Source organism: Schistocerca nitens, chromosome 3 (assembly GCF_023898315.1).
Source record: "Schistocerca nitens isolate TAMUIC-IGC-003100 chromosome 3, iqSchNite1.1, whole genome shotgun sequence".
Classification (NCBI taxonomy): domain Eukaryota; kingdom Metazoa; phylum Arthropoda; class Insecta; order Orthoptera; family Acrididae; genus Schistocerca; species Schistocerca nitens.
The window spans coordinates 846,700,318-846,713,126 of NC_064616.1; the positions used below are offsets into that span (position 1 = coordinate 846,700,318).

Sequence of the window (12,809 nt, forward strand, 5' to 3'; positions counted from 1 at the left end):
GTGCTCCATGTGTCGACAAACACTTCGAATTTGAAACTTGATTACAGCTCGCTGTTTCTTGTGCACTAATATAGTTATATTACATGCTAAAATTTGGAGCGCTCTAACAGAAGAGAGCTGCAAATATCTAGACATTAAGAAGGAAGATACGAAATGTTAATATTTTTTAATTTAAAAGGCCTTTTGAGTTTTCAGACAAAATATTTGTAGGCACTGCTTTTAAGCATGCCCTTTTTGTAGCATGGCATTTACCCATTGTGCTGTTGCACAACAGAGCGATGCATGTTTCATAGTGAAATTCTCATTTACCTTTGATGCAATTTGCAATATGCCAGAATAGAACGTTTTGTGCATGTTACATATTAACAAATGTTATAAAGGGGCACGTTTTTTTATGGATGTTTAATGCACCAGCATCTAAAAACAGAATTTTCTCATTGTGTACCAGTTTCAATACAAATATCACAGAATGACATTTTACCTTGTTGTTGTTGTTGTTGTTGTTGTTGTTGTTGTGGTCTTCAGTCCGAAGACTGGTTTGATGCAGCTCTCCATGCTACTCTATCCTGTGCAAGCTTCTTCATCTCCCAGTACCTACTGCAACCTACATCCTTCTGAATCTGTGTAGTGTATCCATCTCTTGGTCTCCCTCTATGATTTTTACCCTCCAAGCTGTTCTCCAATACTAAATTGGTGATCCCTTGATGTCCTACCAACCGGTCCTTTCTTCTCGTCAAGTTGTGCCACAAACTCCTCTTCTCCCCAATTCTATTCAATACCTCCTCATTAGTTACGTGATCTACCCATCTAATCTTCAGCATTCTTCTGTAGCACCACATTTCAAAAGCTTCTATTCTCTTCTTGTCTAAACTATTTATCATCCATGTTTCACTTCCATACATGGCTACACCCCACACAAATACTTTCAGAAATGACTTCCTGACATTTAAATCTATACTCGATGTTAACAAATTTCTCTTCAGAAAAGCTTTTGTTGCCATTGCCAGTCTACATTTTATATTCTGTCTACTTCGACCATCTTCAGTTATTTTGCTCCCCAAATAGCAAAACTCATTTACTACTTTAAGCGCCTCATTTCCTAATATAATTCCCTCAGCATCACCAGACTTAATTAGACTACATTCCATTATCCTCGTTTTGCTTTTGTTGATGTTCATCTTATATCCTCCGTTCAAAACACTATCCATTCCATTCAACTGCTCTGCTAAGTCATTTGCTGTCTCTGACAGAATTACAATGTCATCGGCGAACCTCAAAGTTTTTATTTCTTCTCCATGGATTTTAATTCCTACTCCGAATTTTTCTTTTGTTTCCTTTACTGCTTGCTCAATATACAGATTGAATAACACCGGGGATAGGCTACAACCCTCTCTCACTCCCTTCCCAACCACTGCTTCCCTTTCATGCCCCTTGACTCTTGTAACTGCCATCTGGTTTCTGTACAAATTCTAAATAGCCTTTCACTCCCTGTATTTTACCCCTGCTACCTTTAGAATTTGAAAGAGAATATTCCAGTCAACATTGTCAAAAACTTTCTCTAAGTCTACAAATGCTAGAAATGTAGGTTTGCCTTTTCTTGATCCATTTTCCGAGATAAGTCATAAGGTCAGTATTGCCTCACGTGTTCCAACATTTCTACGGAATCCAAACTGATCTTCCCTGAGGTCGGCTTCTACCAGTTTTTCCACTCGTCTGTAAAGAATTTGTGTTAGTATTTTGCAGCCATGGCTTATTAAACTGATAGTTCGGTAATTTTCACATCTGTCAACACCTGCTTTCTTTGGGATTGGAATTATTATATTCTTCTTGAAGTCTGAGGGTACTTCGCCTGTCTCCTACATCTTGCTCACAATATGGTAGAGTTTTGTCATGGCTGGCTCTCCCAAGGCTGTCAGTATTCTAATGGAATGTTGTTTACTTCCTGGGCCTTGTTTCGACTCAGGTCTTTCTGTGCTCTGTCACTCTCTCCATGCGGTATCATATCTCCCATTTCTTCTTCATCTACGTCCTCTTCCATTTCCATAATATTGTCCTCAAGAACATCGCCCTTGTGTAGGCCCTCTGTATACAACTTCCACTTTCTGCTTTCCCTTCTTTGCTTAGAACAGGGTTTCCATCCGATCTCTTGATCTTCATGCAAGTGGTTCTCTTTTCTCCAAAGGTCTCTTTAATTTCCCTGTAGGCAGTATCTATCTTGTCCCTAGTGATATATGCCTCTACATCTTTACATTTACATTTTACCTTATCAACAGTATAAAGAAAAGATGGATGACTGCTCTCAGTACAGACAAGTTGAGTTGCAGACAGGCACAAGGCAAAGCGTATGTAGCTTTCCGCCAAAGCTTTCTTTAGTAAAGGAACATGACATTCATTCACACAAGCAAGCACACTTCACGCACACATGACCAATGTCTGTTGGATCTCAGGCTGGAATCAAACTGTTAAATAGCATGGAAGTAGCAATGTAGGGGGTGGGTGGGGGGGATGGGGGGGGAGGGTTGGTAAGAGATAGGGATAGCAAGGTATTGGGGGGGGGGGGGGGGTAAAAGATCAGTGCCTGGTGGGATATGCAGGTACTAGACTCCTAGACTGCCAACAGGCACAGTATAAGGGGTGCAATGGTTTCAGCAGAGCTGGTCTATGACGTGGCTGCTTTCACAAGTGGTGTGGCCTCTGATGGGGTAGGATAAGCCTGTGACAGGAATGGAATAGGAAGTGCTGGGTGGGTGGACTGGGCAGGTCTTGTTTCTCGTCTTCCACAAGGATATGATCCCTGTGGCTAGGGGTTGGGATTGGGAGTGGCATAGGGATGGACAAGGATGTTGTGGAGGTTGGGTGAGTGATGGAACACTGCTTTAGGAGGGGCAGGGAGGATCTTGGATAGTATGTCCATCATTTCAGGGCATGACGATAGGTAATCAAAGTCACGATGAAGGATGTGGTTTACTTATTCCCTTCTGGGGTGTTATTAGCTGACAAAGGGGGCACTCTTTTGTAGCTGGTTCTTGGGGTTGTAGGGATGATGGGGGTGTATTGGGAAATGGCAAGGAACATCTGTTTGCTTACTAGGTCTGGGGGTAGTGCCTATCTGTAAAGGCCTTGGTGAGACCATCAACTTGCTAGGTAGGGGAGTTCTTGTCACTGCAGATAAGCCATCCCTGGGTGGCCAGGCTGTATGGGAGGGATTTATTGGTATGGAAGGGATGACAGCTTTCACAATGCAGGTACTGTTGGTGGTAGGTTGGTTTAATATCGACAGAGGTTTGGATGGAGCCATCAGAGAGATGATGGTAAACATCCAGGAAGGTGACGTGGGTTGAAGAGGACTAGGTGAAGCAGATGGGAGAGAAGGTGTTGAGGTTTTGAAAGAATGAGGATAGGGTGTCTTGGCCCTTAATCCAAATCATGAAGAAATCATCAATGAACCTGAACCAGACTATGGGTTTCTCATTTTGGGAGATTAGGAAGGTCTTTCCTAGATGGTCCATTAACAGGTTGCCATAGGAGGGTGCCATGTAGGCACGCATGGCTGTGCCAAGGATTTGTTAGTAGTTGAGAGTTACAATAAATTTATTAAAATGCATGTGGAATGAGGTGGTAGGTTTGGAGTCTGAAGGGCATAGGGTAAGGTAGTGTTCAGTAGTGGTAAGACCATGTGTGTAAGGGATGTTGGTATGTAGGTAAGTTGCGTCAACAGTGACAAGTAGAATCCAAGAGGTAGAGGAGTGTGGATGGAAGATAGTCTGTGAAGGAGGTTGTTGGTGTGGTTATAGGTGTTGGTCAATGAGGGCTAAAATTCTTCCAGTGGGGGCTCAATAATCAGCTACAACTGAGCATCTGATATTGCTGGGTTTATGGACTTTGGGGAGCATGTAGGAGATTGGTGTGCGGGGTTTCATAAGGGTGAGGAGGGAATTGGATTCAGGCAAGAGGGGTCTGTGAAGGGCCTCACTCTATGAACGGGGATTGGAGGTTATGTTGGACTTTGGATGGGATCAGTCTGGCAGAGTAGTCAGATAATTGGCAGAGGCATTCCACCAGGTAGTCACTGGGATTCATAACAGTGGTGGAACCTCTGGCTGTAGGTAGGGTGATTGCATCAGTATTTGTTTTGACATTGTATGTGGATGCCCTTTCTTTTGCTGAAAATTTGGTGTTCTGGGGAAGGATGGTGAGACCAAGTCGGAAGTAAGGAATTCCTGGAAGGTGAGCAGGGTGTAGTTAGGTGGGAGGGGCAAATCACAGTTGTATAGTGGTATGAACTGGAAGAGGCAGAGTTCATTGTGGGGACTAAGTTGATTTTGGTTAGAGGGGTTGGTGGCAAAGAAATGTTTTTATTGCAGGGATTGGGAGGAGTAGAATAGGTCTTCAACAAGTCGTTAAATTTGGGATTAGGGCTAAAGGTGAGGCCTTTGGATAGGACTTAAACTTCTATGGAGATGAGGGTTTTCATGGAAATGTTAAGTGTTACAGGAATGTTTCAGTTCTGGATTTGATGGAATGTTGGTAGGAAGTTTTGGGGCATGTGGCAAGTTGAAAAGGTCAGCTAAGCAGGTTCTGGGTGATAAGAGGGATTGAGGAGGAGGGACACTGTGTGTCGGGTAGGTGTTGGATAGTAATGCTCCGAGGTGGCGGCAGGATGTCAGCAGTTTTGGATAACTTACGGAAGTGGTGTCTGGAATGCTCTTCCAGGTGCTGGTGAGTAAGGGACTGGATTTCAGAGATGTGATGTATGTAGTAAAGGTTGAACAGTAGCAGTATCTTGCTGGGAGAGCAGAGACTGTTCGGGAATACCTCTGCAGTGGAGATGCGTTTTTGCAGTACCAGGTTTGTAAGGGCCAGGGACTGGCGGAATCTGGAAAGATGAAGGTCACTGTGAAAGACGGGGTGGGATCCAGAGCAAGGAATTTTTATGGCTAGGCCATTGATTGGATTCCATGATTCAGCCAGCATTTACAAAACAGTACGTGGGACTGAGTTTTAGCCACGGAAAGGGATACTTCTCTGAAATGGTGCAGAAAGATGGAGTTGGGGTGCATTGTGGCAGGGATGGCGTAGGATAATGAGAATGATGAGCAAATGTAGGTGTTAGTTGGTTGTGAGGGGAGCAGAATGACAGAAAAGACGTGTAAAAAAAAATCTAAAAATATGTGCAGATATGTAAAAATATGCACAAATGCATGAAACTGTGTAAAATTGCCCATAAATGTATTACGCTACCTCTGAAAGCAGTAATGTCACACACCAGCTCTGCTGCAATCATTGTACACCTTTCTATATTGGTATGACAACCAGCCAGCTCTCCACCAGGATGAACATACACTGCCAAACTGTGGCAAAGAGTAAAGTAGACCACCCTGTGACACAACATGCAGCTGAACATAAAATGCTTGATTTCAATGGCTACTTCAGTATCTGAGCCATCTGGATCCTCCCCTCCACCACCAGCTTTTCTTAACTGTGCAGATGGGTGTTATCCTTAAAACACACTCTTTGCTCTCGAAATTATCCTGGCGTCAGCTGTAACCTACGGATCCCATACGCTCCACCCAAGTTTCCACCCCACTTTCTATTACTTCCTCCCTATTCTTACCTCCCACCCTTGTTGTGTGCCGCCCTCTGCCAATACACCTGCCAGTCTGTCCTCTTGTACCTCATCTAATTTTTCACACCTTTCACATCTCCCTGCCTCACGACCTCTTGATGCTGTGCCTGTTGGTGCAGTGTGCATGTTCTGTCAGACAGTGCTCTTCTCTCCCCCCACCAATGTGTTGCTACCCCTTCCCTGCCCTCTCCAGATTGCTGCTTCTGTGCTACATGACAGTTGCATTCTGGTTAAAGCTGCCGGAGATGGCAGTCAGGTATATGAGGTGCGCTTGCTTTTTATTTTTGTGTGTGTGTGTGTGTGTGTGTGTGTGTGCGCGTGCACGTGTGTCTGTTGGTTTTCTTTATTGAAGAAGGCTTTAGCCACAAACTGTGTGTAATTGTCTTTCCCTCGTGGCTGTCTACAACTCAACATGTAATCTTTATGGTGAGTAGCAATCTACCTTTTCTTTATATTGTTGATATTGCAACCTGGAGTTTCCATTGCTAAATTTTACTGCATGAACCTCCACATCAAATATGTGTGTACAACCTGTTCCACGACAGCCAACTGCAGAACAGTAGTAACGGTGTATATGTGATCAGATATGATGAGCAATGAAGGTAATGAGTTACTAATAATTTTTAATGGGTAGGTACTTCAAATGATGATACTTTTACAAACCTATCTATCACCCTTTCTCGTAAGTCTTTCATTCAGTCCGTCCACCCCTGGGTGGTCCATCTGCAGTGATAAAATGTCCTCTTAACCAAATATGCTAAAGGTCACCCTCATTGCCTCAAATCATTGTGAACTTGAATGGCTTAACCACATCCTTCACTGAGGTCTCAAATAGCCAACATGCCCTTCACATGAACCTGAAATCATTCAGAAGTTGTTGACGGACTTGGAACCTCAGCCATGTGCAACTGAATACCATCATCAGAAGCCCTCTAAGCTGTCCTCTCTACCCACACAAGCAATTCCTCCCACAAATGAGGAAACTCATCGTGTTTGTTGTTGTGGTCTTCAGTCCTGAGACTGGTTTGATGCAGCTCTCCATGCTACCCTATCCTGTGCAAGCTTCTTCATCTCCCAGTACCTACTGCAACCTACATCCTTCTGAATCTGCTTGGTGTATTCATCTCTTGGTCTCCCTCTACGATTTTTACCTTCCACACTGCCCTCCAATACTGAATTGGTGATCCCTTGATGCCTCAGAACATGTCTTACCAACCGGTCTCTTCTTCTTGTCAAGTTGTGCCACAAACTCCTCTTCTCCCCAATTCTATTCAGTATCTCCTCATTAGTTAAGTGATCTATCCATCTAATCTTCAGCATTCTTCTGTAGCACCACATTTCCAAAGCTTCTATTCTCTTCTTGTCCAAACTACTTATCGTCCATGTTTCACTTCCATACACTCCACACAAATACTTTCAGAAACGGCTTCCTGACACTTAAATCTATACTTGATGTTAACAAATTTCTCTCCTTCAGAAACGCTTTCCTTCCCATTGCCAGTCTACATTTTATATACTCTCTACTTTGACCATCATCAGTTATTTTGCTCCCCAAATAGCAAAACTCCTTTACTACTTTAAATGTCTCATTTCCTAATCTAATTCCCTCAGCATCACCCGACTTAATTCGACTACATTCCATCATCCTCGTTTTGCTTTTGATGATGTTCATCTTATATCCTCCTTTCAAGACACTGTCCATTCCGCTCAATTGCTCTTCCAAGTCTTTGCTGTCTGTGACAGAATTACAATGTCATCGGCGTACCTCAAAGTTTTTATTTCTTCTCCATGGACTTTAATACCTACTCTGAATTTTTCTTTTGTTTCCTTTACTACTTGCTCAATATACAGATTGAATAACACCAGGGAGAGGCTACAACCCTGTCTCACTCCCTTCCCAACCACTGCTTCCCTTTCATGCCCCCCCGACTCTTATAATCGCCATCTGGTTTCTGTACAAATTGTAAATAGCCCTTCGCTTCCTGTATTTTACCCCTCCCCCGTTTAGAATTTGAAAGATTGTATTCCAGTCAACATTGTCAAAAGTTTTCTCTAAGTCTACAAATGCTAGAAACGTAGGTTTGCCTTTTCTTAATCTTTCTTCTAAGATAAGTCGTAAGGTCACTATTGCCTCACGTGTTGCAATATTTCTACGGAATCCAAACTGATCTTCCCCGAGGTCGGCTTCTATCAGTTTTTCCATTCGTCTGTAAAGAATTTGTGTTAGTATTTTGCAGCCATGACTTATTAAACTGATAGTTCAGTAATTTTCACGTCTGTCAACATCTGCTTTCTTTGGGATTGGAATTATTATGTTCTTCTTGAAGTCTGAGGGTATTTCGCCTGTCTCATACATCTTGCTCACCAGATGGTAGAGTTTTGTCAGGACTGGCTCTCCCAAGGCTGTCAGTAGTTCTAATGGAATGTTGTCTACTCCCGGGGCCTTGTTTCGGCTCAGGTCTTTCAGTGCTCTGTCAAACTCTTCATGCAGTATCGTATTTCCCATTTCCTCTTCATCTACATTCTCTTCCATTTCTATAATATTGTCCTCAAGTACATCGCCCTTGTATAGACCCTCTATATATTCCTTCCACCTTTCTGCTTTCCCTTCTTTGCTTAGAACTGGGTTTCCATCTGAGTTCTTGATATTCATACAAGTGGCTCTCTTTTCTCCAAAGGTCTCTTTAATTTTCCTGTAGGCAGTATCTATCTTACCCCTAGTGAGATAAGCCTCTACATCCTTACATTTGTCCTCTACCCATCCCTGCTTAGCCATTTTGCACTTCCTGTCGATCTCATTTTTGAGACATTTATATTCCTTTTCACCTGATTCATTTACTGCATTTTTATATTTTCTCCTTTCATCAATTAAATTCAATATTTCTTCTGTTACCCAAGGATTTCTACTAGCCCTTGTCTTTTTCCCCACTTGATCCGCTGCTGCCTTCACTATTTCATTTCTCAAAGCTAACCATTCTTCTTCTACTGTATTTCTTTCCGCTGTTCTTGTCAATCATTCCCTAATGCTCTCTCTCTTTGAAACTCTCTACAGCCTCTGGTTCTTTCAGTTTATCCAGGTCCCATCTCCTTGAATTCTTACCTTTTTTCAGTTTTTTCAGTTTTAGTCTACAGTTCATAACCAATAAATTGTGGACTGACCACAACTGCCCCTGGAAATGTCTTAAAATTTAAAACCTGGTTCCTAAATCTCTGTCTTACCATTATACACTCCTGGAAATTGAAATAAGAACACCGTGAATTCATTGTCCCAGGAAGGGGAAACTTTATTGACACATTCCTGGGGTCAGATACATCACATGATCACACTGACAGAACCACAGGCACATAGACACAGGCAACAGAGCATGCACAATGTCGGCACTAGTACAGTGTATATCCACCTTTCGCAGCAATGCAGGCTGCTATTCTCCCATGGAGACGATCGTAGAGATGCTGGATGTAGTCCTGTGGAACGGCTTGCCATGCCATTTCCACCTGGCGCCTCAGTTGGACCAGCGTTCGTGCTGGACGTGCAGACCGCGTGAGACGACGCTTCATCCAGTCCCAAACATGCTCAATGGGGGACAGATCCGGAGATCTTGCTGGCCAGGGTAGTTGACTTACACCTTCTAGAGCACGTTGGGTGGCACGGGATACATGCGGACGTGCATTGTCCTGTTGGAACAGCAAGTTCCCTTGCCGGTCTAGGAATGGTAGAACGATGGGTTCGATGACGGTTTGGATGTACCGTACACTATTCAGTGTCCCCTCGACGATCACCAGTGGTGTACGGCCAGTGTAGGAGATCGCTCCCCACACCATGATGCCGGGTGTTGGCCCTGTGTGCCTCAGTCGTATGCAGTCCTGATTGTGGCGCTCACCTGCACGGCACCAAACACACATACGACCATCATTGGCACAAAGGCAGAAGCGACTCTCATCGCTGAAGACGACACGTCTCCATTCGTCCCTCCATTCACGCCTGTCGCGACACCACTGGAGGCGGGCTGCACGATGTTGGGGCGTGAGCGGAAGACTGCCTAACGGTGTGCGGGACCGTAGCCCAGCTTCATGGAGACGGTTGCGAATGGTCCTCGCCGATACCCCAGGAGCAACAGTGTCCCTAATTTGCTGGGAAGTGGCGGTGCGGTCCCCTACGGCACTGCGTAGGATCCTACGGTCTTGGCGTGCATCCGTGCGTCGCTGCGGTCCGGTCCCAGGTCGACGGGCACGTGCACCTTCCGCCGACCACTGGTGACAACATCGATGTACTGTGGAGACCTCACGCCCCACGTGTTGAGCAATTCGGCGGTACGTCCACCCGGCCTCCCGCATGCCCACTATACGCCCTCGCTCAAAGTCCGTCAACTGCACATACGGTTCACGTCCACGCTGTCGCGGCATGCTACCAGTGTTAAAGACTGCGATGGAGCTCCGTATGCCACGGCAAACTGGCTGACACTGACGGCGGAGGTGCACAAATGCTGCGCAGCTAGCGCCATTCGACGGGCAACACCGCGGTTCCTGGTGTGTCCGCTGTGCCGTGCGTGTGATCATTGCTTGTACAGCCCTCTCGCAGTGTCAGGAGCAAGTATGGTGGGTCTGACACACCGGTGTCAATGTGTTCTTTTTTCCATTTCCAGGAGTGTATAATATATCTGATACCTTTTAGTATCTCCGGGATTCTTCCACGTATACAACCTTCTTTTATGATTCTTGAACCAAGTGTTAGCTATGATTAAGTTATGCTCTGTGCAAAATTCTACCAGACGGCTTCCTCTTTCATTTCTTAGCCCCAATACATATTCACCTACTATGTTTCCTTCTGTCTCTTTTCCTACACTCTAATTCCAGTCACCAATCACTATTAAATTTTCGTCTCCCTTCACTATCTGAATAATTTCTTTTATCTCGTCATACATTTCATCAATTTCTTCATCATCTGCAGAGCTAGTTGGCATATAAGCTTGTACTACTGTAGTAGGCATGGGCTTTGTGTCTATCTTGGCCACAATAATGCATTCACTATGCTGTTTGCAGTAGCTTACCCGCACGCCTATTTTTTTATTCATTATTAAACCTACTCCTGCATTACCCCTATTTGATTTTGTATTTATGATCCTGTATTCGCCTGACCAAAAGTCTTGTTCCTCCTGCCACCGAACTTCACTGATTCCCACTATATCTATCTTTAACCTATCCATTTCCCTTTTTAAATTTTCTAACCTACCTGCTAGATTAAGGGATCTGACATTCCACGCTCTGATCTGTAGAACGCCAGTTTTCTTTCTCCTGATAACAACGTCCTCTTGGGTAGTCCCCGCCCGGAGATCCGAATGGGGGACTATTTTACCTCCGGAATATTTTACGCAAGAGGACGCCATCATCATTTAACCATACAGTAAAGCTGCATGCCCTCAGGAAAAATACCGGCTGTAGTTTCCCCTTGCTTTCAGCCGTTCGCAGTACCAGCACAGCAAGGCCGTTTTGGTTATTGTTACAAGGCCATATCAGTCAATCATCCAGACTGTTGCCCCTGTGCAACTACTGAAAAGGCTGCTTGCCCCTCTTCAGGAACCACACGTTTGTCTGGCCCCTCAACAGATACCCCTCTGTTGTGGTTGCACCTATGGTACGGCCATCTGTATCACTGAGGCACGCAAGCCTCCCCACCAAAGACAAGGTCCATGGGAAACTCGTCACTTGTTCAAAAATTGAAGAAAGCAGCAGCTAGACCTTCACATTAGTGATCACTCTCCCTTTCTGATGTGATTTTACTGTCAAGTATATTGATGTCCACATGGAGGGACAAGAGAGCCAGGCACTGTCTATAATGTTCCATCGATCCCTCTGGTAGATCAGAGCTGCTGAGGGTGGGCAATCATCACTAGCCATTGGCTCCCACAGGGACGTCTATGTTGCAGTGGAATGTACACAGATACCGATCGTATTTGCAAGAATTACGGCTCCCAGGAGAGACTATTCTGCATCTGCTTACAAGAAACTGATTTTAAGGTCGCCAATATACCTGCTTTAAAGGGCTACCAGTCTTACAGGGAGGAGGGTATTACTGGAGACAGGGCTAAGTGTGGAGTGGCTGTTTCCATCAGTGACAGATGCCAGTCCTTTCGTGCCACTCTTACCATGGCTCGGCGAGCAATTGCAGTGGAAGTTAAAATCACAGTGTGTTCTTTTTATATTCCACCTCATGATCGATTGGGTGGAGATGGAATGACAGAACTCTTGTGGGCACATCCCATGCCCTTTCCTTCTATTGGGCAACTTCAGTGCACACTATGTGGTGTGTGTGTGTGTGTGTGTGTGTGTGTGTGTGTGTGTGTGTGTGTGTTTGTTGGATGTGTGTGTGTTTGTTGGATGTGTGTGTGTTTGTTGGATGTGTGTGTGTTTGTTGGATGTGTGTGTGTTTGTTGGATGTGTGTGTGTTTGTTGGATGTGTGTGTGTTTGTTGGATGTGTGTGTGTTTGTTGGATGTGTGTGTGTTTGTTGGATGTGTGTGTTGGATGTGTGTGTGTTGGATAATTGTATTATATTGTCCTGAGTGTGTATTTGTTTCCTGTGTCTTCAGGTTGTGCAGAATTGACATCTGTGATCGACTTTTTGATTTGGTCGGTGAATTCGTAAGATTGCAGAGGAATGATCAAATGAGCTGTCGCATCCTTCTGTATATGACTACAAAATTGCCTGTGCCAGATAATTTTAAAGTACGTGAAAGAAGGAACTTCATCGAGAACTGGCCTGCAGACTTCGCAAACTCTAGATTGTTCACATGAGAATCAGCATGAATTTTAATAACTTTCATGTGACTGTAAAACCATGGTATATTTTCTGAAATTTAAAAAAAAAAAAGAAAAGTTTTGTGTTGTTGTGTTGTGCAACCTCCTTCAGTACGTACAGGAAATTTTTAAGAGATTTATTCTTTGATTTATAATCAGGATTTTTTATTTATTTATTATCTATAACACATTACGTGTGTATGTGTGTGTGTTTTACACACCAGAATAGCAGTTTTTGAAATGATGTCACTCTTCAATACCTATCTGAGTTTATATTTTCTATACTTTTTGAGAAATAAGTATTAATTAACAGTGAAATGTTTATAACTGTTTTAATATAAATATTTTCTCAGAGTTCAGTTAGGAAACCCTCATAAACTAAACATTCT

The 12,809-nt window shown here is 43.9% G+C and overlaps 1 protein-coding gene across 3 annotated transcripts in view; it reads left to right on the forward strand.

The window, feature by feature from the left end:
• LOC126248869 (nuclear pore complex protein Nup98-Nup96-like) overlaps nt 1–12,531 on the forward strand; it is a 213,018-nt gene extending 200,487 nt beyond the window's left edge. For all 3 annotated transcript variants that reach the window (XM_049950313.1, XM_049950314.1, XM_049950315.1), the window contains exon 17: nt 12,213–12,531. In XM_049950313.1, the coding sequence (XP_049806270.1) occupies nt 12,213–12,417 (205 nt within the window). In that variant the 3' untranslated portion in view covers nt 12,418–12,531. The remainder of the gene's footprint in view (nt 1–12,212) is intronic.
• Nucleotides 12,532–12,809: the final 278 nt, after the last annotated feature.